Source organism: Neolamprologus brichardi, chromosome 9 (assembly GCF_056152115.1).
Source record: "Neolamprologus brichardi isolate AB-2024 chromosome 9, ASM5615211v1, whole genome shotgun sequence".
Lineage (NCBI taxonomy): Eukaryota > Metazoa > Chordata > Actinopteri > Cichliformes > Cichlidae > Neolamprologus > Neolamprologus brichardi.
In genome coordinates, this window is record NC_142112.1 from 34,555,074 (window position 1) to 34,579,058 (window position 23,985).

Below are 23,985 nucleotides of genomic sequence, written 5' to 3' on the forward strand. Positions count from 1 at the left end.
CACACAGGCCAGCTTAGAGGTTTGAACCTGTCTTGCTATGAGCCACGAGTACTAAAAACAAATACGACTCAGTAAATACCGACGGTCATATTTCTATTTTCATGGTTCCTGTTAAAATCAAGCAAGCTGTGTTTTCTTAGTCTTCATTTTTGACTCCTCAAGCAGATCCACCTGCAGGCTCGGAGTAGAGTCACTCTACTCAACAAGAACTTCACAGTGCCTGCAGCACTGTGGACAAGGCCGGCAGGCTGCATGAAACATTTACAGTGAGTCTGTGTGATGTATACGAGTGCTGTCCATTGTTCTTGTGTCAGGATGTGTGGATTGTAAGGGTAAGGATCCAAATACTGCTAACATCAACAAGTGTGCCTTTAATATGGCTCTTAACAGAGAATCCAGAATAATAGAGGTCAGAAAGTAAAGAAACAAATAAATAAATAAATGTATGGAGCATAGCAGATGCTGTTACAGAGACTACACTACAATGCACCACCTGCATGTGTCCAGCAGGTGAATATTAAAGAAGTACAACAGGAATGACTGCGTGACTGTCGTGTCTCCAGCTGTCTGTGTCTGCAGCAGAGTATAATCGAGGCTCAAGGGGGAGACAGGAGTATTTATAGACAGGGAGGGCTGATTAGGGAAGGACCAACACGAGGGTAACAGGACAATCAGGACATTCAGAGGGAGACAGGAAGCAAAACTAACACAGGACATGAAAGAAAACAAAAGTAAAAAGTAAAGGAAGTAACCAAAGGAAAGTGATACAGACATGAACACTCCCACCTATCAAGTACGAGTAGAGGAAACAATCCAAAGGAAAACATAGTAAACATGGAAACAAGAAGACACACAGCAGACATGAGGACAGAGAGAGGGAAAAACAAGCAGGGAAACACTGAAGGAACTTGAACTGATGGAAACTAAGACAAGAAGCTCGTCACACAGAAATGAACCCTTCAAACACTTGAAGCCTGAACTCTGATCCATCCAGCAGCTCCAACAAAACAAAAACCAGGCCCATGACAGAACTTCTCTTTTATACACAAAGTAATAAAAACATTTCACATCTAGATGACGTAAAACATGTCGATAGAATGTTTTTTTCAATCGATGACCTCGACCAGGCTGCACAGCCATCAGACTGTCCTACAGTTAATCACAGGAGCAAACTGGAGGCTGGACACATTATGTTTATACATCAAGTTCATTTTTTCATATTGATATTTTATATCAGGGATTTAAGTTGTTTTTCATGGCCCACCAGCTTGTCTCTACTGTTGAAGGACTGCTTGCAGCTCGCTCTTCTGCATCTGCAGCCTTCTGAAAAACCTCCCATGTTTGAAAATGGTCTTAAATACGTAAACAGGCAGAACTTGAAACCGAAACGTTGCTCGTTTCACTGTTGTGCTGACCTTGAGCGCCTCGGTCTGCAGGCCGAGTCCTTTGGTGCACAGCTCCATGACGCTGTAGGAGCAGAAGGTGTCTCGCACCCTCAGCTGGCTGACGGCCAGCAGCCACAGTGCTGGGTTGGACTCCAGCTCCACCGGCGGGATCAGGATGGACTGGTGGCCAGAATACACGCTGCAGACAACACAAAGGCTTTTCAGTGTGTGTGTCGGGGATCTGCACGTGCCGACTCAGAACAATAACACAAATTTAAAAATGGACGACAAGTTTACAAGCACTAACAGCATCAGGAGACTGATGAGGGTTGATGATCTGGTTATGTACTGCACCGGTTTGGACAGTAAAACTAACATTCACTCTATAACCAGTCACACTTACTAAGACTATGATTTATTGTCCTGAGAAACCGGCCAACCAGCACCACAGGGTTGTGTAACAATCTGATGTAAATGTGAGCTACTGTCAGCGAGGACGACGTGAAATCCTCAAGCCGAGGATGATTTGTTTTATCCCGAAGACATTTAGCAGCAGATATCTGCTCCAGACGAGTTGAGTATTTATGAGAAGAAGATTTGAAAGTAAGCAGACCTGCAGGCTGGAGCCAAGATTTAACGATTTAAAGACTGTCGAGTTTCAGGCGGAGACCTTTAAACATTAATATTACTTATTATTATTATCATTAAGCACAAATCACTGTTCTTGTATTTTAAGAGGGTGAGGCAGGGATGAGTATAACCAAACCTTCCACTTAAAGTGTAACACAATTTATTATTTACAACTCTACCCAACTCTTCCAGGAAGTGGATTCAGGTTAGTTTAGTCAGGGTATCTGGGCAGGAAATGCTCAAATACTTTAGAATATTTTAAATGTTCAACATAAAAAAGTTATATTTATTTATGAATTTCTTAAATTGCCATTAAGTGTTGTCAGCAAACACAATGAGTCACTGCATCCACAGGTTCATGCAATATAATGCAAGAGTAAAAGATGAAGGAGGCAGCTCCAATCTGTAGTTCCCAGCCTGTGCCATGTCACAGGGATAAATCCATATAGTGAAGCAGTTTTTAAGCACTGTTCAACTTAAGGTTTTCATTTCCCCCCATTTAACAGGAGGGTGTTCAAAATAACAACATGCAAGCTTGTTTTTAGCAGCGTGCTGCAGTACTCATGGTGCATGCAGCTCAGGTTTGCACACGTTATTAAATGAAAAAAACAAAGAAAGATGAAGTCATGAAACAGATGTAAAGCATTTTAAAATGAACTTAAATATATAAATATATATTAACCCTCTCGAGGCAGGCGTTGCCGATTTGCAACAGTTAAAAACTAACAACCTGATAACCCCACGTACATATTTTATGAGGTTTTTTTTACTCAGAAGTACCACTGCAGGACTTGGTTGTGCATTAGCAACAAAAACTCAATTTGAGCCTGAGAGGGTAAATAAGAGTATTAATCCTTAAAACAGATGTAGGGCTTTAATGATTCACAAAACATCTGCTTTTATTTACTTTTCTGGAAACCTGGGAGTTACTTTGGGAGTAAGGTGGGTGTGCCTTTGATTTGCATCCTTCAAATCACGGCGGGAGTGTTTCAGAGTGCTTTATGTGCCATTAATGCCAGTTCCTGTCCTCCTTATCTGCTCTGAGCTGCTTGATGAGCTATGTTGAATCTGATTGAATAATACACATTGTCTTAAGTGGGATACTAAGTTACTGCAGCTACATACAGTACAAGCTCATATCTGTGCTGCTTTGATTTGGACCATCCATTCTTTAACATAAAGAAGTGCAAAATGAAATGACTGGAGGATCCTCAAAGAGTGTAAAATGCATATTTAATGGTTTGTAAGTGGGTGGAGATGCATTTAGGAGCTGCACCAACCTGCAGAGACACCAGAGGACGAAGCCGAGGCCGCAGTAGGGATCCAGACAGATGGCAACTTCTCTGGACGGGTACAGCTCACACTGCAGCTTCACTGACCGACAGAAGGCTGCAACTGCATTATGGGACATCTGGAGCAGAGAGGAGACGAGAGGGGAGGGAGAGAGACACACGAAACACACAAAAAGACAAACAAGGAGCAAGATAGGAAGGTTCACAATGAATTTACATTTAAAGTAAAACATTTCACATTTTTCCCCCGGTAAACGAATCTTTGAAAAGCGAGCGACATCTTAGTTGGAAGAAGCAGTTTGTGTGTTTGGACTAAGCCCTTCAACTGTGAGCCAAATGTGCTTTCATTCTGCTTTCTGTTTACTCATTTTGCTGCTGCGCTGATGGCTGAATTTCCCTCTGGAATAAGAAAAGTAATGACTGGAGGAGGAGGAGGAAGAGGAGGGGAGTGGGACCAGGCGGCAGTGGTTTGGTGAGGATTAGGGCTGAGCTGACCTGAACTCCGGCCAGCATGCCGGTCGTCGACACGCTGAAGTCCAGATAGGCCAGGCCGTCCGGGTTGGTGGGCTTATAGAGAGCTGGAGGCTTCTTCTTTGGCAGGTCATCTGCAGCATGCACACACACACAAACACACACACACACATATATATTTATTTCATTGCACTCAAGAGTACAGTCTCATTTCAAACACTGACCTCCAGCTGAACCCAGAGAGAAAAGGGCCTCAAATACTCTGCTGCAGCAGAATCACAGCAACATGACTGATGTCTCACTTTCCATATAAAAAGAGCTTTAAAGCACAAGCATGGTGATACTCTGTGTTTCTCTCACTGTTAACAAATCCCAAGGGAAGACAGAACCAACAACAAACAGTGCTAACAAGCTCTGTGTGTACAACTGCAGCCTGATAGATCCCTTTCCACCCTTTCCTGGGTGAGATATTCCTTTATAATCAGTGGCACTCACCCACCGGTGTTTATTTTCACCTGATCCATATATACAAGTGTTCTTAATCTGTATTCGTACTCTGCTGAAAAAGCACAACAGCCACACGGAGATGAGAGTAAAAAAAGCGTAAGGGGGTATGTGTGTGAGAAGAGCATGTATCTGAATATTCATCTGAATATGAATCTGTTTTGCAGTCACAGGGAATATGTTGGTCCCTCTGATATTTTTGACAAACCTACAAACTTCATATTTAAATGATTTTGTTTAAATGATCATCCATGCACAGTTCACATGTTCTCATCTGACCAGTTTCTGACTAGCTGGAGATTTGTTGCTGGTAAGAAAATCTCTACAGCGTGCACTAAACTCAAGGCTCTCACATTTAATCTGGTCCGCACCTGTCTTGAAATTTTGACCTGCCTAGATGTAGCCTGTCCGGTCTGTGCACTCATTAATGGACAGTTGCACCTCCAGACTGCAGGCTGTGAAAGGTTTGGTTCTCTGGGGTGAGTTTAAGCAGCCGGAGATTTGGACGGCAACCACAGGACGAAGGACAGGGAGCTGAAACAGGCAGCCAACTGTCACATGAAAGTGAACCCTAAGTGATCCCAAAACTACAGCAAGTGCAGATAACCAATTTCTTTAGTGCGTTCACTGAAGAAAACATTAAGTGTTCCAGTTGTTCTATTTAAAGGGTGATCTAGATCTTATTCTTTGCTTTTAGTCGTCTTGGCTCAGTAGAGCGATTTGGAGATTTTTCTTGAAGGGCAAAAACAAAGGGAAAGAGTGTCTGTGATTTATAACACACACATAAAGAAACAGAATTATTTTTGTTTTAATAATAATTGGAAGCCAAAATTGCAATTCAGTTAATTCGATTCAGACCCGTGCTGACAGCAGACAAAACATTAGTGGCGATATGGACTGAGGGGTGTGGAAAAGACACTTCCACACGCATCAATTCAATAAACTGATAACAGACTTGCAGCTACAGCGAGTTTTTATTTTTCGATAAATCACAGAGTGATGGAGCTGTAAAGGCAGGTTTCATCACAGCAGAGGATTTCATTTAATGTGCATTCTTTAGGTTTATATCTGCAACCAGAACTACTCAGACTGCATTGTGAGGCGGCTGTGCACGACCTGCATTTATGTTAAATTAAAGTAGCGTGATTTCCCTGTGTGGATATGAATGAAACGCTGTACCGGTGTCCAGGACTGGGGGCCAGTTCCTGATGTCCACCGTGGCCATGGCCTCTTTGGAGCGCAGCAGCTTACAGATGACGGCGGTGGTCATCACACACGCCGAGTGACTCACCTGCACAATTAGAAAGAGAAAGACAGAAGAAGAAATTAAGCTCCCTTTTTTCCCCAGAGGAGATCAGAAGTCAGCCAGAGCCATACGAGTCTGGAATTAGCTGGGAGCGAGAGCTTGAACCTTGGAGGTCTGACTAAAAGAGAAACCGCATCGGTTTAACAGACAAATTAAGAGTCTGACCTCGACAATCATCTTAACAGTGGGCAGGGTGGTGGAGATGTTCTGAGGGTGAGGCGGTCGCACTGTGATGGGAACGCAGCCGGCGTACAGGCAGCCGTAAAAGGCTGCGATCAGGTCTATACCTGCAGAAGAAGGAGACACACAGGTGTGAACGATGCTTGCAGTGTCCAGGTGCTGTCACCTGAAAAGTACATTGAACATCTGCATCGTGTCTCACCTGGCGGGTACACCAGAGCGACATGATCTCCTTCCTGCAGACCGCCTCTCTCCATCAGCAGAGCTGCCACTCGCTCCGCCCTCTTATGCAGCTGCAGACAGGTGAGAGAGCTGGACACTGCCCCCTGCAGGTGAGAGGGGGGAACGGTGTGAGCCATCAAGAAGCAACCTGCCACACTCAAAGGACAAAAACTGCAGTTCATCTAACGGCCAGTTCATCCACAGTTATGGATAATTGTTATTCAGTTTTCTACTTGCTTGAATTAGCTCATAATCGTCAAATATGGTCACACCTGTTTTTATTTATTTACTTAAATTAACCATGATAATGAAGCCTGAAATTCCTGATTTTAAGCCACTGATTCCATGGATAAAGATCTGTTTTGGTATCGATTATAATCCACTTTTATTCTCCTTGTATTCAGCATCTTAACATCACAGAGAAGCGATGACTGAGCTACAGATTTTTCACCTACAGTTCACCAGCAGCAGGTTATACACTTCAAAATGTACAATTTTTTAAGGTGGTCAGTTGTGCGCAAGTGTGCTGGTACCCGAGAGCTGAGCAGGGTGTAGAGGATGTGGTCCGGTGTGGTCTGAGCTCGCCACTGCAAAACCTCGGACAGGAACAGAAACTGCAAAACAGAAATAAACACTTCTTTTACACACACGTTGACAGTTTAATCTGTGTGTGCGTGTGTGTGTGTGTGTGTGTGTGTGTGTGTGTGTGTGTGATCTGATTTCTGTAAAAAGTTCAAGTTGCTGATGTAATTCAAAAAACAGCAGAGGGGCATCAAACACGTTTACAAGGAGAATAAAATGATACATTTCTCCCATCATTTCAATTATTGCAACATCAGCATTTTGAGATAAAACTGCAAAGCAGACAAGAGACATTAAACTGAAACAGAGCTGATAGCACAGAGGGAGTGCAGCACATGTACAAAAAGTTTTTAGCATCGAGGGAACTCCATGTCAACGTGTGCTTACTCACCACTTACTGCTTTTTACTGCTGAGTCTCTGCCTTCTGTCCGGCACATTAAAGCAGTTTAATCAATATCACAGGCGGTGAAATTTCAAAGCAGGTGAAAAAAACAAAAAACTGCATCTGAAGATTATATTTACAGGCAGTTAAATATAATCTGATGCAGACTGACTGACTTGAATGATGCTGAAAATCTGACTCCATCAGGCAGTTGAAAAAGTAGGCGGCCTATTCAGAAAGTTAATTGTCAGTTTATGTTCATAAATCAATTTGTCCTTTTCATAAAAACAGTTTTTTCTAGATGTGTTGTTTTCATAAAATGTCTAATTTGCAACTTCTCCCAGTTCTGTAGCTGCTCATTAACATTTCAGCAGATTTCCTAAAAACAAGACATCAAAATATTTCTATTAAAGTAAAGAGGAGCAACTTCTCTTTTCAGCAAGATTAAAACTTTAAGCAACATTTTAATTACCTAAAAATACTGTATAATAGATTTTTTTTAAATGTATTTTTATCAGCTTCCAAAACCTCATACCACCGTATTCACCCATGAGAGGGAGGATACAGAGTATAGAGGAGTCACAAAAACGCCGACCTGCTGAAGTTCAAACTGAGCATCACGGGGGAAGAAAGGTTTTTAAGTGTCTTATCTGAGGATTTCAGAAGCAGCTGATCTGCCGGTATTTTTCCACATCCCTCTCTTGGGTTTACAGAGAATGAGCCAAAAGAGAGAGAATATCCAGTGAGTGGCAGGTTTCTTTGTGAAAATGCCGTGTTGCCTTGCAGCTGACAGGAAGGCGACACTAACTCAGATAACCCATCGTCACAGCAATGTCTGCAGAAGAGCATCTCTGAAAATGAGCTGCAGCAACAAAAGACCACACTGGGTGCCCCTGCAGCTCATACTCAGTCACCAAAAGTGGCAACAGAAGACTGGACAAACGTTGACAAACGTCTGAGTCTGATGAATCTGGTACAAAAACACAAAGGCAGCCATCCTGGCTTGTTTGGTTTGGTGTAATGTTGTGGGGGAGATTTTCTTTGCACACTTTGGGACTCTTAGTATCAACTGAGTATCAATTAAACATCACAGCCTACCAGAGTACTGTTGCTGACCGTGCCCATGCTATTATGACATGGGCAGTGTACCCATCTTCTGATCTTTGCTGATGCAGCAGGATTGCAGCACCTTGTTTAATGTAAGATAAAAGAGGCTCCAGCCCAGAAGCTGTGTGTACCTGACAAAGTGTGCATGAGTCCAAGTGTCTGTGTGTTTGTGGTTATTCGACTATGCAGACGATTAGTTTGGCAAATACTCATGGAGGACTGAACAACTTCCATCAGAGTTTACTGAGTCATAAGTGAAGGTGAAGTCTTGACACGACTTTTCATACAGAATATTCTGTTTGATGTGATGTCAAACATAGAAGAGCAGAAAAATGTTCTAGACGATGGAGTCAAAGAGATTTTGATGGTTTTGCTTGACTAAATTATTAATAGTTTATCAGAAGTGTAGCAGATTACTCTTCCTGTCAGTCAACTTGTCGCTTACTCAATGATCTTCTCATCTCTCGGCTTTTCAACATAAAGTTACCTTTTTTTGGGCGGAGCTTGATTTAAATGCAGTTGTGATGTTGAGCTGAGACTTTGTTACGCAGCTGTTTGCCGTTTGCCTCACCTGGTCGTTATCATCAGTCTGTCCCAGGTCTCTGCCGCTGGCCTGAGCGATTCTCTTCCCTGACACCAGATTTCCCACCATCACAGAGGCGGGACCGATCTCTGCCACACACAGACACAATCAGCACATCAACAACTACAACTACCCACAAGGTTACCACCTAAAAACCCTGAGCGGACCCTCACCCACCTGGCTGTTTCTGCCGCGGTTTGGGCAGGTTGGTGACACAGGTGTGGGGGCACATCAGGACATTGCAGGGGTGCAGCCCCCCCTCCAGGTACAGCTGCTTGATCTCCGACAGGTGGATGCCGCCCAGAGGAGTCTTGGGAAGGGTGTTGGCCGGCACCAGAGCCAGACAGAAGACGCCCACCCCGTGGATGCTGTCTATGGCCTGAGAGTCATGAGGGAGTTTGGTCAGACTGTAGATGGGATTTAACGTCCCCATGGGGTAACTCGCTTTGCTGAGAGTAGTCTAACACAATACACACATATCTAAGTGGAGTAAGATGCACCAAACACAGTACACGATCCAAGTGTCCTGCACAGTGTCCAACATAACCGCAAGAAAACGACATTTCAAATAAGACTTGATCTAAATGCAATAAGGCTGCATTTGAACGTGCAGGGAAAGCACCTGCAGTACGCGGCTCATCCACTGGAAGCTGTCCTCCTCCGTGGAGTCGGGTCTCTGCTCGGCCACCACCACGATCCTCTCATCTCTCAGCACCGTCACAGAGAACACAGCTATCCTGCACAGACGGGGACAGCAACACCAACCTGTTTGTTTTCTATTACATGACGAATGTTTTATTCCACTGTGTTGATCATTTCAACTGATTTTATTTTATAAAGCACAATTCTATTCAGCTTTTTTTACCCATCAAGCTGCTTTCTTTGTCTTTTATTTTCTTCTATTTATTGAGCTCTTTCTAGTAGAGCAGTTTTATTTTATTAAGCTATTCTGACGTGTTTTATCATCCATTTTTTCCATTCTGTTATTTATTGGTTGACTGGTCGGTTCATGTTGTTTGTGACAGTTATTTCACAAAGGATAAATAAAGTACAGCGTATGATGGATTGTCTGGATTGGTGTCCAGACTTGAAAAATGTGTTTCCTTTAGTTTTTTCACGCTGCGAGTGTGTGATGTCACATAAGAGGAGCGCAGCAGTGGTCACTGAGAAACTCTGAGAGCTCGCTGCAGATGGACTGTTTGATGCAGGTGGGTTCCCAAGTCTTCATTCTTTCCTTTGTTTGTCAATTTCATTTTTTCCATGGATCCTTCTTCATTTGTTTTCCTTGTTTCATAACCTCTTCCTCCTCGTTGCTCTTCTTTATTTCCCTTCCTTCCTTCCTTTGTCTGTTTCATTTCTCCTTGGCTTTTCATGTGTCCTTCTTTCTGCCCTTATAACTAGCTTGCTTCCTTATCACCCTTATTTGCTCATTCTGTTCCTTGTACTTGTTTCTTCATTTCATCCATTTGCTTTTTCCTTATTTTTCCTTTTCCTCATTTCCTTCATTTCATCCTTATTTATATACTTTTAAAAATTTTTGTTTCCTTTATTTCTAAATGTCTAAATATTTTTTCCATGACTCCTTCTTACCTCCCTGTTTCGCTGCATGTCCTTTTCTTGATTTCTTCCTTCTTTTTTGCATATCACCTTTTCTACCCTTGTCACCTTATTTCCTGCATCCTTATTCAATCCTTTGCTTCCTTTCCTTGTTTCACTGCATATTTCCTCTCTTTACATATTTTCTTCTTCACTGTCGTCTTCGTTTTTCCTGTAATGAAGCCCAAAAGCAGAAACTAAAGGCAAACATGGATGCTGGTATAAATATAATGAAACCTGATGGACTTTCTTCTTCATGTTTCCTGAGACTCTTTCTGCAGCTGCTTCCTCCCTGAGTAGAAACTTTAAATAGCTCCGGGAAACGTCATCAGAGGCTGTCAGGTAAAAGATGAATTTCCTGCTCGGTGGCCGTGGACACAATTAAACTTCACTCTATTACTGTTTCTGGATTCATCCACTATTGCTCTACTTTATTAGATTTATTATGAGCGATGGCATTGCTCATTTATCAGCGTATCAGCATTTATCAGCGAGCGTACCGATGTCGGACAGCTCGCTGGTTTTCAGCTTCTGTCGATAGGAACGATGATAAAAAAGATCATAAAATAAAAACCGATTCGCTGGCGGTCGAGTCATGTGACATTTGAGAAATGTGTGACTGCAATATTACATTTTCAAGTCCAGCAAACTTTAGTCTTTGTGTTTTAACATTTTAAAACCTGGAGCTAAATTGAGCTAAATTGTTTTCAGGTTTGTTTCTTTTCCAAAAACAAATTTACTGTTATTAATCAGAACTGTCCGTCATTAACATTTTATATACACATAAAACATCTTTTGGTGGTCAAACCAAAAGGTCACAAACTGCTGGAAACCTCTGATTTCTGTCAGGAGCCATTCTAGTTAATGAACAGTTATGATGACCTCATGGCGACGACCACAGACTGGAGGTAAAAGATGGCCACCATGACACCTTCTGTTTGAATTGTGAAGCTGAGCGTGTGCACTGTGGCCATCTTGTTGTTTTGAAACAACAGGCGAGGGATGAACCTACGTTCATCTTTTATATACAGTCTATTGTGACCCTCAAACCCCACCCACGTCACACTCACCTGCCCCTGTAGACGAATTTCATTGGCTCCACCGCGAGTGCAGTGGCAACGATGTCATCGGCATTGTGCCTCCGCCCGCTCACCATGATGAGCCCGTCCATCTTGCCTGTGATGAAGACGAGGCCGCCGGGGCCAATGAAGCCCAGCAGGCCAGTCCGCACGAAGGCGTACTCACTGATCAACCCTCCGCTGGAGCTCACCGGGTAAACCTGCAGAGGACATTACAGCATCACAGTATTTTTTTATTTTGGCTTTTAGTGTTTGGGTTCATGTCTTCACTTCGCCTCACCTCAAAGGTGTTCTTGGTCATGCCCGTAAGGCCGTAGTACGATGTCCCGGTGGCGATGGAGCAAACGCAGAGCTCGCCGATCTCATCGGTCTGACAAAGCTGGGGCACGCCTTCCGGCTTCACTACACACACCAGGCCTGGGAGGACGAGACACACACACGGTTAACACTCCTGAAATGTCTCTGCTTGTTTTAAAAAGTTATTTATGGCACGAGGAGGAACATTATTCACTCCAAACGCACCTGTTTATGAGACTCTCATTTGTCAAAGCTAAACTCTGAGCTTAAAGTAGGTTGTTCCAACCCGAGATGACGACCCCTCCTGTCTGTGTCACAGCAAAACCAGGTTACCCGTGTAAAACTGAACTGGTAGTACTTTTTTAAAGAAATATTTTGGGCTTCTTAGCTTTATTTGTAATATGTTAGCGGACAGAGAGCAGGAAAGCTGGAGAAACACCAGCAGTAATGCACAGAGTAAATAACTTTGGGCTGGGTTCAAACCCAAGCCTCTACATTAGCCCTACAGCAGACTGGTCGCCTGCTCCATCCAGGGAGCTACAGCAGTACCTGTGACATACTCTCACGAGCTTTCTGATTCTAGGATTGGCTGTGAGGACAGCGATAAGTATCATGTTACACAGCACAACTATAAAATGCTGCATCTAGATCAGTTTCAAGTGACTCAGCAAACAATTTTTACCCCGTGCTTCAGCATCTTCTTATTTCAGTCATTACAAAGAGAAATGAATGCAAGCTTCCACAGAAGCTGAAGGAAAACAGATTTTGCTCCTTAGTTTAGTTTCCTTTGTGGTGCTGCACGTATAATCTCTGTGGTGAACGCTGGGCAGAGCGACTTCACAGAGGCTGTTGCTGCCTGTTTGCTCACTCAGACCGACTGGAAAGGACCAACTTTTATTATGGAGCATCAGTTTGATCTTGGGAAGATTCCTAACTGAGTGAAGCAGCACAGTAAGAGGTGATCAAATTCCCGTAATACTAAAGAAAAGCTCCAAAACTCATTTACTTTTAACCCCTGAGATGAAACTGTTTTATTATTGAGTGCAGCTGCTTATTATCAACATTAAAATCTTTTAGTTTGCAGCTCAATGAGCACATTTAACCGTGGATTGCATTTTTATTCACGACTCTAATTGCAGACTAATCTGCACTAAAACTAATCAGTGAGAAGATTTTTACTCTAATCCATCTGCTGTAAAACGGGACAAACAAAAAATGCCACTGGTGTCTGTGGATTCTTCATTAAGACCTGAACGGATGATGTTTGGTCCTAAATGCTTTTCAATGTTCTGTGTTACCTTGTTAAACTATGTGTGGGCTTCACCCTGGAGGGGAAAACTCGGCTCATTAGAACAGATTGCAGGCTCTGCAGCCGCACTGAAAACTCTCCTGAGTTTCCATAATGTACAGCAGAACAACGCTTAACTCGCTCGTTCATTAGGAGGGAGAGAGAAAGGGGTTAAAGACCGGACACTGATGAAAAAGAGAAGCTGGGTCTTAAACTAATTTTACGATTTAATGGACTTCAATTACAATAGATGGAAAACTAGAAAGGAGAAAAAAGTTTGAAAAGTTTGCTGGCTCCTTTTTTTTTTTTGCCTGTCCCGTTTGGCTCTTTTGCCATCAGAATTATTGTCTAAAGGTGAAGAAAGATGCCCAACGGATTTACTTTACCAAATTGACCATCCCAGCTTTGCCGTAATGGTCCATTTGATTCACCTTTTACTGTTTATTTTATTTTCGCTTGCTGAATACGGGACAGACTTGACTGGGGGAAAGAAAGAGGGAAAGAAAAACAGCTGAGAAGAGGGACGGGGGAGAAGGGCAAAAAACTAAAACCAACAGAATAAGCAGACAAAAAACGTTTGCTGGCTCCTTACGTCAACATTCAGTAACATTTTTACTAGGGGTGGGGGAAAAAATCGTGATAGTAGTATCGTGATATTTTGTTTGCTAATAATGTATGGATACAGGGACAGCAGAAATCGATATTTTGTTACAAAAAGGTTTTTGTGCTCTGACTTCAGAGCATGTTGATCCTTTTTCTGAGCAAGAATCCTGACATTCCTTCACTGTCCAAATGTGACAGTTTACTTATTTTAATTTAAGACATGTTTTATTTTAATTAAGTTTAAAACTTTTTTATTTAATGTAAAATTATATTTTGTTTTAATTTACTTTCAAGTTCTTCAGTTGCTGAAGGGGCTGCATAGTTTTCATAAACTGCAGAGTTCAGAATAGCTATAATTGTACCAGATGGTTGATTCAGTTAAGTTGGACTAGACTGTAATACAAACCGTTCAGTTTGTCAACAATAAAACTGAAATGAGAGAAAGACTGAGTGTGAGACTTTGATATTAGATAAAATTAATATTGATAAAGTTTACCTTTATGTACAGAATCTGAATATCGCAAAATATTTTTAAAAATTGCAATAATATCGTATCGTGGGATGTATGGTGACTCCCACCTCTAATTTTTACTTGAATTGCACATTTCGATTACAATCCCCGCTTTTATTTTGTAGAAACACAAATTCCCTAAACCCAAGTCAGGCATGTGTGAAGCTCACAATCATTTTAGGAAACTGTTTAAAACCCTTGTCTTCTCCAAGATACATTATACTGCTGTTTAAACGTATCCCACCTCCGACTTCCTGCTTCCACGATTAAAATTCAACATTTGTGACACTAAAGTTATATAAATCTCAGTTACACCAGCTCAACCACACTTCCTCTTACAACACACACACAGAACGATGTACCTCCGGGTGTGACAGTCCCCACATCCTGAACAGTGAGCACCGACAGCCGCTCCTCCGTGTCGACCCTGACGACGCCGTAACTCAGGCCCTGCATGGACAGGACGCCCCGACCTGGAGGCTGGCTGCTGTCCTCCACCGGCCTGAACACACAAGCCGACACACACGAACAGCGGTGATCCTCTGACACAGCTCGCATCTGTCCAAACTGACAGACCGCCACACTACTGTGCAAACCCCTCGTGTATTTCAATTTAGCTTCCACGTGTTTCTTCAGACAGCGGCTGCTGTTTCACTCATCCTCGTCGCAGCCCTCCTGCCCGATCGCTCTCTTTCCACGAGTCACTAAACACTGACCTTTGGATTGTTCTAGCATGAAACAGACACCTCAAATGATGAACCAGTGTTGTGTCTACACATCAAAGACAACTTAGCAATTTTAAATTGAATCTTTAGGCTCTGCTACTAGCAGCCTAAACACATCATTTATTCCCATTTCTTCAGGTGAATCTATGAAACTTGTCAGAGATAACGCAGCTCGACAGGCAAAACACGCAGTGATTCCTGGAGAGCTATTAGCCAAAAGTTTGACACATCCATCCAAAATGAAGCTGACTTTCATTAGTAAATGTATATTTCAGATATTTTAAGACTTCTTCGGATGTTAAGCTGGATGCAGGTAGGCTCCTTCTGTTACTTCCTGTGATAAAACCTGTTCAAAGAGAATAAACTGGACTGCTTTATGTAAAGTTTTTCAGCTGTACATAGAGTCTCTGCAGGTGTGTTTCCCCAGGTGCATGCAAATGAGACTGCTGCACATCTCTGCATAATCTGTGACGTGGAGGTTGTGTTTACGTACCTCCTGATGGCCACCGTCAGGGCCTCGGGGGAGCTGGCGCAGGGACAGATGACTTCAGTTCTCAGCCCTTTGGTCTGAAAGACGTTGAGGAAGGCGTCGCAGGACGAGATGGACCCTGACAGACAGAAACAATAACAGAGTGTCAGGACAGCTTCAGCTCAGGTGTCAAGCCACTTTTCCCACAAACTCCTGACACGTGCAGGCGCGTACCAGATCCCTATATGTGATTAAAAAACACTCAAAAGACTGAAGTTTTAAAATGTTCCAGGCCAGTCACCTTTTTATGACCACGTCTCTGAGCAGGTGCTGGACGTTTCTTTCTATTTTATTAGCACAGGTAACAGCGCACGGCTGGTTTTATATTGTGTTTTTGGGTTTTTTATTTTGTCGTTGGAGGGCAGCTGTATGCAGGGATCAGCTGAAATAATTATTTAGGGCAGGAATATGAGTTCATCCCAGCGCACTCAGGCTAACATGTGTCACCATGTCAGAGCATTTAAAAATCAATAACGTTGCCAGAAAGCTGTGTGTTTTGTATGGTAAAAATAAAGTGTGTTCATAACTGTGAAGAGAGATCAACTGAAAAAACAAATCAACACCTTTTTGTGTCATTAACATAACATTTCCCCTCAACTATCACTGCTGCTTTTAATAGTCCACTCTCACTGAAACGTGTCCACAGTGGTTATCGTGCATCCATCTGTGTGCTTCACTACAAATGAAAATGTTCGTCACTGACAGACAAACCTGTGTGATTTCTGAATGTTGATGATATGCTAAGATGAAAGGTGTTCTGACACACTTGTGTCTCTCGCTCCTTCACCTTTCCTTCGATCGCAACTTCTCTGTTTAGAGAAGCAGTTAAGCTACATCCCTGCTTTTGTTTTGTCTCCAAATTTCTACATTATTTGTGGGGAATTTCAGGAAGGTTTCATGAGAGATAGAAAAGTTTGAATGTCATGTCTCATAAATGCTTATCACACTGAAATGAGAAACTTTGGGAGAAAGTTTTTTCAAATAAATATCACCAACCAGATCCAGATATCCTGGGGCTGATCCTCTAATGTCAGAGCACACCTGAAGGCACCATGAGACAGCACCTGCTCAGAATAAATGCTATGACCTGAAAATCCTGTCTCGTGCCAAACATGATGCAACATGATGCAAGTTTCAAGTCACTGCAGCTTAACGCAGAAAAACAAGGTTTCTGTGGTCACTGCTAAACCAGTTAAACAGTTACTGAACTTAAAGATACAAACCATCAGTCTGGATGGTGAAAACATCACCTCCTGGTTCCAAGCTGTTGTATTTTTGTCTCATGTTAGGCTGAAAACCTTTTAATATACCAAGTTTGTGCAGTCGGACACATCCTGCTCTATTCCTGTAAAGTGACCCAGTTTCCTGAAATCCCCAGAGAGTTTTCTTTTTTTCTCATTTCCCTGACATTCTCTATCTGGAATACACCTCGCTAAACTCCCCCGTTAGTGAAAGAGCTCGGCTGTGAAGGCTGAGCGCGACCTTACAGGGGTTTGATCCGTCGGCCACCAGCAGCATGCGCAGCGAGCTCAGGTTGATGTCCTTCTGGTCTTTGTGGGCCACCAGAGCCCAGTGCATGTCTCTGGACTTCACACAGGCCACCTTGGCTGCAGGAGGAGATGCGCGTGCAGAGAAAAAGAGTGAAATTAGCATTTAATCTTTTTGACAGGCAGGTGAATGGAGGGACTTGACTAAGATGAGTGACAGGTGTGTGTGTGTGTGCCTGACCTTTGTACTGGCAGACTTTCTGGATCCACGACAGAGGGTTGACCTTCATCAGCGAGTAGGGCACGCTGATCACGTGCATCATGTTCATCACACTCTGCACACACACACAGAAGAAGATATTCAGGTGAGGCTTCATGTTAATATCTTTGGAATAAAACTCTTCTGTTTTTTATGCATTATTTGATCATAAATGATAAATGGGCAGGAGGCTGGGGAGCGTGGGCTGAAAGCCTGAGCTGAAGTCGACCAGGTAAGCTACGAAGATATCTGTGCATTAGGTAAGACAGGTATAATCCCTTATGAGACGCTTCAGTGTTTCCCACACAAAGACCTTACTCGGGCAGCGCGCCAGCTACATCAGTCCCAGCCGAGTGATTCATTTTAGCATTTCTACACTTTTCAAATCTGCCTGCAAGAAAAACCCTCTGCACCCAACTTAGGCTGGTTCTCTTGCTCTTATTTTGAAAGTTCATTCACTGCTAATCATCCTGCTCTGGCCCCTTCACTCTTTGGTTTTCTTTACCAACCGGCTCACTGGCCAGGTTGTTAATGTGCAGGTCATTAATATAATTCAGGCGCTTCCCCGCAGATAAACGATCCTGTCCCACTGTTGGACTAAGCCCAACTCCACCTGCTTGGACAGAAGCACTAGTTTGGACTTTAGCAGAACAGAACAAGGACAGTGGAGGAGATCCTTTTGCTTTTGGGAAGCAACTGGGAACAGAAGAGGCAGAGCGTGAGAGATGGGTGACTGCCAGAGTAAAGCTCGAGGCAGAATTGAGCCCAGGCTGCTGCAGGAAACACTGACAGCACTCAGATGCTACACAGAGCTCAGCAGACCAGCCTCTACGCGTTTAACCTGCGTACTGACACCAGGGGGCGGTGTCGTAAAACCAAGTGTTAAAAGTCATCTTTGATGATCTTTTGCACAAATGCAGAGGGTCACTGATGTCCGGCTACACGTCATTGGCCTTTTTCTTCCTTTCTTCCATAACCCGTCGTTCAGCACAGCTACAGAGCTCCGCAAGTTCAATACATCAATGTAATGGACTTGTCTTTCTGTGAATCCTATTACTTACTTTTAATTTTCCATCCTTCTTTGTTCCCAATTTATTCTTCTGAATTGTTTTTATGTGGATCATAATTTTGCTTTTATTTATCTTCTAATTATTTCTTTTATTGATTGTTTTTCTTGCTTTTTGTGCAGCACTTTATATACGGCATGCTTAATTGTGAGTTTTAAAAATACTGACTTGACTTAATAAAGTGTAAAAATTAAAATGAAAAACACAATTATCATTTATGTATTTAATCAACCCTGAAATATAGTTCTTCTTCCAGATGTCAGAGCAATGAAAACGCTTGTTAATTTCATACTGAGAGATTTATTCATCTTGCAAAGGCACTGTCTTTGGTTTGGACAGGGTGGATGCCAAAGCTCTGATCAATGCTTCATCAAATATGTGTTTATTCTACACAAGAAGGAAAGGACGTTTAACAATGATGCTAGAAGCTGGTTAACTTACACTTAAAGGCTCGTTAATATACTTAAAATGGTAAATGGCCTGTATTTGTACAGCGCTTTACACATTCAGTCATTCACACAAATATCTCATAATAACAACCGTGTTTATAGTCGTGTTCCATATGGTAAATGGTCTGTATTTGTATAGCGCTTTACTTAGTCCCTATAGATCCCAAAGCGCTTTACACTACATTCAGTCATTCACACACTGGTGATGGCAGCTACATTGTAGCCACAGCCACCCTGGGGCGCACTGACAGAGGCGAGACTGCCGGACACTGGCGCCACGGGGCCCTCTGACCACCACCAGTAGGCAACGGATGGAGTGTCTTGCCCAAGGACACAACGACCGAGACTGTTGGGCTCGAACCGGCAACCTTCCGATTACAAGACGAACTGCCAGCTCTTGATATAAAGTCTTACTGATCATTTTTCAGATTTTTTGACTCCATTAGACTCCATTAGACTCCATTGACGCCCATTGTGAAAAATATTTGCTTGACAATTAAAAATAGTGGAAATTAAAGAGGAATAGTCAAAAAAGTGATGGACCTTCTCCCAGCTAAAACCAACAGGAAATTAGTGTCATGACCTATGACCTCTTGCAGGCAGATCTTACCGTCAGGATGCCGTGCCACAGACCCACGTCTTTTTTAAAGTCCAGCACATTCACTATGGTTTCAGCTGCAGGCAGAGATGGGACAGAAGAGGGTTAAATTACTTATATATAACCCTGAGACTGCACAGTGTGTCTGCAGGTGTGTGTGTGTGTGTGTGTGTGTGTGTGTGTGTGTGTGTGTGTGCGTGTGTGCGTCCTTACCCTCAGTGTAGCTGCAGGACTGAGTGAGAGCCTGGCAGTGTGTGAGCAGAGCGATCCTCGTCACAGTGACTCCCAGCACACTGCCGTCCTTACAGGTTTTATACTGGGAGGAAAACAACAGATGGATCATTGAAAGCAAAGCAGAGGGAAGCTGTAAGTGACAGACTCAACCCTGCTGTACCTGTCGTTCAGTACAAAAACACAATCTCATTTCAACTTTGAAGACATCACATTCGTGGGTCTCTGCAAATAGATTATTACTAAAGATAAATGTTGCTGATTATTTATTCCTTTGATTTTAGTTCATAAAAATCCAGATAATTGCAAAAACATTCATTTTAAAAACAATATAAAATACCACACGCTGATATTTGGAAGTGTGCTTTATCGCTTTCTGGCCTACATACGCAGACTGACGCCACTTTTATGTCTGCAGCTACATGCAGCAACTGGAGTAGGTCACATTAATGTTTCATATATAACCTGTTTTCTCACGTTTATTATTTATTTAATGTAAAACATGTTGAGAAAAACACTATAGAAATAGCACACCCACAATCCAAGCCTAGAAATCAGATTCTTTCTAAAAGATGGTCTTGAGAGAAAGGTGGGCGTCTAAAATATGAAACCTGGTTTCCTTCCTTTGACCAGCAGGAGGCGAGACTCATGGTCACATGTAAACAGATGATAAAGCAGGGTATGCTTTGAAAAAAGAAAATTAGTAGGTGACTGCCCCCCAATTACCATAGCTACTCCCACCTCAGTACACCTGTTCAGCTGCTTGTTAACATTAATATGTAAGCAGTTCAAGCTGAGCTGACTCTGAAGCTGGCAGGCTTGTTGGTGTCAGGCTGGTGTATTTCAGAAACTGCTGATCACAGAAACATCTCTGAGATTCACAGAGAATAGTGAGAAAAAGAGAAAACATCCAGTGAGCAGTTCTCTGGGAGGCAATGTCTTGTTGATGCCAGAGGTCAGAGGAGTGCGGCCAGACTGCTTCGAGCATCTCTGAATGAATGAACAACACATTGAACCTCGAAGCAGATGGACGACAGCAGCAGCAGAAGGCCACACTGTGGCCATGCCTGTCAGCTAAGAACAGGAAACTCAGGTTACAATTTGCACACGCTCACAAAAATTTGGCCCACAAAAAAAGAAAACATGTTGCCTTTTCTGGTGAGTGTCACTTTCTGATGGTAGGGTGAGAATTAAATATAAAGGAGATGAAAACATGGATCCATCCTGCCTCATATCAATGCTTCAGGCTGCAGCTGGTAGTGTAATGGTGTGGGGGACATGATCTTTGGCCCTCAGTATCAGCTAAGCATCATTTAACCACCACAGCCTACCTCAGCATCATTGCTCATCTTGTCTATTGTTTTATGACCAGCTGACAAATCTGTAGCAAATGTGTGACACTGTCATGTCAATATGGACTAAAATCTGTGAGGAATGTTTGTAGAACTTTGTTGAATCTATGGAAGAATTAAGGTCGTATGGAAAAAGTCTCAGCTGAGTGTATGTCCAGTCTGGCTTTGACCAAAGGTGAGAGAAAATCCAAACTTGGCTACCAGCTCCTTTCAAGCTCACACAAGTTTGATTTCCTTACTGAGTACAAAAGCTGACATGAGATTGTCAGCAGGAAGCAGATGCTTCTCGACAGAAATAGTCTGGCACAGGTTCCCGATGTAAACACATACCTTTACACCTACAGATTTTATTCTCTCCACCAGAGAAAGGAAACAAACATGTTTACCACAATTCAAATATTTGTCAATGCAGACATATGCAGTAAGCCTGTAACACTAATCCTATCAGCACAAAGTGCAAACAAGCAGCACAAGCAGCAACCCAGCGGTTGGTGAGATGGACCACAGGCAACAGTTTCATTGTGCCTTTGTGTTTGCATATATGTGTGTGTGTGTGTGTATTAGCCTCACCTCTATGTAAGCAGTGTCATTATTTGCATCTTTGATGTGGGGGAACCAGTCTCTGGGCGGTTTGGACAGGTGCTTCGACTCTGTTACGAACCACAGCAGCTTCGGCCAACCTGCAGGGGCGAGAGAGAAGCAAAAGGTACGATAAGTAAAGAAGAGAGACAGAGGAGTGATATGACTGTCACGATGCTGATATTTGCTGTTTTATTTTGAAAGTCATCTTGGTTTCTTTGGTGGTTTTGAGTCCTCCCCACAGCTGAAAGCCACACTGGTAGCATTTAGCCTCACAGGATCTTGTATTTGGAGAAGACTGGGTGCTGTGTGGCATTCCTGTGTCTGACCTGCTGCCCTCCTCACCTGCTCCATGGAGCTTAATGTAACTTCCACAGAAAACAACAAGGACGCCCGGGGTTCAAGGCTTCACTTCAGCTGCTACACCCTTGTCTTTATACTGGTGTGGGTGGTGGTGGCATTACTGGAGTGGGTGATTGTATGATTGACCCTGATTGTGTTTATCGGTTCTCTGTGAATATTTATACTCAGGTCCAAATGCTTTCTGTGAGTCTTTGTCAAATTATGTTTTATCCAAGTTCCTTTTGTCACCTCCTCCGTCTGCACTGGCTGGTCCATTGTTTAGTTTTACCTTTCATGTATGCAATTCGATTGGCCAGCTGCTCTGACAGTGACAGCGCTTCCACCAATCACAGAAGCAAAACAGCTTAACAGAGTCCTCACTAACGAGCATTTTTTTCCCTTCCAGTTAGTATTTTCACACCCATGGAAACGTTTAATGCCGCTGAAAGAAAGAGAAGATTCTTACTGGCACTAACACAGTGTAGGAAGGCGATGATAGTAGTGCAGGGAGTTTCACTCACATTTGTGACTGAAAATAGATGCATGCAGATTGTAAAATGTGGTTTGGAGCATAAAAATATGATGAGATCCAGCACAAACAACAAAAAGTTGCGACGGTAGAATCGAACCACCTGTGCAGAAAAGTTCAAAATAAAGAAAACAATCTTTTCAGCTGCTTTCATACACGCTCGCTTTGTTTTACACAGTGACAGCCTAAAACAAGCTTACTAATTACTCTGTAAATCTAGATTATTAATAAAAATCTACTGATGAACTATTAGACAAAGCCACTCAGCAGTCTGATTCAAATGAGCTTTTTTTTCCCAAGCCAGTAAAACTCTGGAGAGTGACAAGATGTTTCTCTGACAGTGTGCTCACTTTGAATGAACACCCTTTCTCTTCTCTCGTTGTGCACATTTAGCAAAGCCACCCATCCCCCACCCCCACCCCGCATCATGCCTTTACAACTCAGCTATGATTGATGACTTTCCCTCACCTTTGAACTGTGGGATCTCTCCTGTTGCGCTCTTGGGAAGACCCTTATGGCAGGCATCACTGGTCAGCGCCACAGTAACGCCACAGCTGCCCAACAGGAATCCAATCTGTTGGCTGCCGGCGTCCTATTGGATGATACAGAACACGATGAAAAAAATAAAGCTGATGCTTTTGTTGTTCAGATATCTCATAACTACAGTAAATGTGTTTGTAAAAGACTTCTACTGCAGCACAGAATAGAACAGAACAGCCCTTTAATGTTATTGCACGTGTACAGTGAACTTGCAGTTACACTTGTGAACATACAGCGCTGGTTTGGAAGTGACTCTTGCTGCACTGCTGCTGCACTGCTTCAGCAGCCCAAACGTAAATTTTATGGAAAATCCTGCAGCACAAATGCAGGAGGGGGGAAGGGGTTCAAGAGAGGCTACCGACATGCAGCAAAAGGCATTTTCTGCTAAGCAAGTCATCACCGTGTAACCATGCCAACCCCTATGCTGGCCACTGCGCTGCAAAGACAAGCAGCTTTGTCTCAGAGTGAGACTAAAGCAGAAACAACTACGATACAGGGTGGCATCCAAAAAAGAAGCTGCTGAAATCTGAGGTCACTGAAGGTGAGAGATCAGCAGTTGTAGCTGAGCTGATGTGTTTCCTGTGTGACGGTGGGGCAGCAGGAGGGCCCGTTTCTTGTGTGTCAACTGTATTTTTTTGCTTTCTGTTTAGACGTGATTATTTCCTCAGAAATACTTGTTGCTGGTAAAAGGCTGCAGCTGAAGATCCAAAACATTTTATCAACTGTCTGAGGTATGGATAAGGCTTCTGTGCAAACACGACTGAAATGAAACGCAGCGGGAGTCTGGAGCTCCGGGGGGGCGAGGTGAAATACAGATGTGGCCACAGCAGGTTTATGAAAATCTAATTACCTAACCTCCAGTAGAGACTAATCCTGCACAAAACAGCTTCAGCAACAGATTTAAAGGTAAAGGAAAGGAACCAGAGAGCTGCAGCCACGACTAAAGACAGCTGATTTGCAGTGCTCTGAAGTACCTTGCGACTTAGGGGCACCTCTATGGGAACAGGGACCACCTCTGCCAGCAGACAGCCGTAAAAGGCCACCATGAAGGCCACTGGGTCGTTGTTCGGAAACACCAACGCCACCTAGGAGGGAAGGACAGAAGACAGCACGGGGGTTCAGAGAACTGAAATCATTTTCTAAGGCTCAGAAAGCAACACAAGGAGTGAAAATTTCAGTCAGTTTCTAAGCAACACGCAAGTTCATGTAAAGTCCCCAGCACATTTATCTGTATGCTCAGCACAAGTTAATTTGCTAGAATGACTAACATACAGCTCTC

General features: G+C 43.1%; 1 protein-coding gene across 2 annotated transcripts in view; it reads right to left on the reverse strand.

Annotated features, from left to right (window-relative positions):
• LOC102798602 (disco-interacting protein 2 homolog C-like) overlaps positions 1-23,985 on the reverse strand; it is a 74,632-nt gene that overhangs the window by 12,790 nt on the left and 37,857 nt on the right. For both annotated transcript variants that reach the window (XM_087846370.1, XM_087846369.1), the window contains 21 exons: positions 23,681-23,791; positions 22,635-22,758; positions 21,287-21,396; positions 19,347-19,449; positions 19,146-19,210; positions 17,002-17,095; positions 16,761-16,880; positions 15,238-15,352; positions 14,382-14,521; positions 11,601-11,737; positions 11,312-11,520; positions 9,268-9,382; positions 8,823-9,024; positions 8,634-8,734; positions 6,524-6,604; positions 5,971-6,094; positions 5,754-5,875; positions 5,462-5,573; positions 3,803-3,912; positions 3,296-3,426; positions 1,416-1,584 (listed from right to left, as the gene is read on the reverse strand). In XM_087846370.1, the coding sequence (XP_087702496.1) occupies positions 1,416-1,584; positions 3,296-3,426; positions 3,803-3,912; positions 5,462-5,573; positions 5,754-5,875; positions 5,971-6,094; positions 6,524-6,604; positions 8,634-8,734; positions 8,823-9,024; positions 9,268-9,382; positions 11,312-11,520; positions 11,601-11,737; positions 14,382-14,521; positions 15,238-15,352; positions 16,761-16,880; positions 17,002-17,095; positions 19,146-19,210; positions 19,347-19,449; positions 21,287-21,396; positions 22,635-22,758; positions 23,681-23,791 (2,595 nt within the window). The remainder of the gene's footprint in view (positions 1-1,415; positions 1,585-3,295; positions 3,427-3,802; positions 3,913-5,461; positions 5,574-5,753; positions 5,876-5,970; positions 6,095-6,523; positions 6,605-8,633; positions 8,735-8,822; positions 9,025-9,267; positions 9,383-11,311; positions 11,521-11,600; positions 11,738-14,381; positions 14,522-15,237; positions 15,353-16,760; positions 16,881-17,001; positions 17,096-19,145; positions 19,211-19,346; positions 19,450-21,286; positions 21,397-22,634; positions 22,759-23,680; positions 23,792-23,985) is intronic.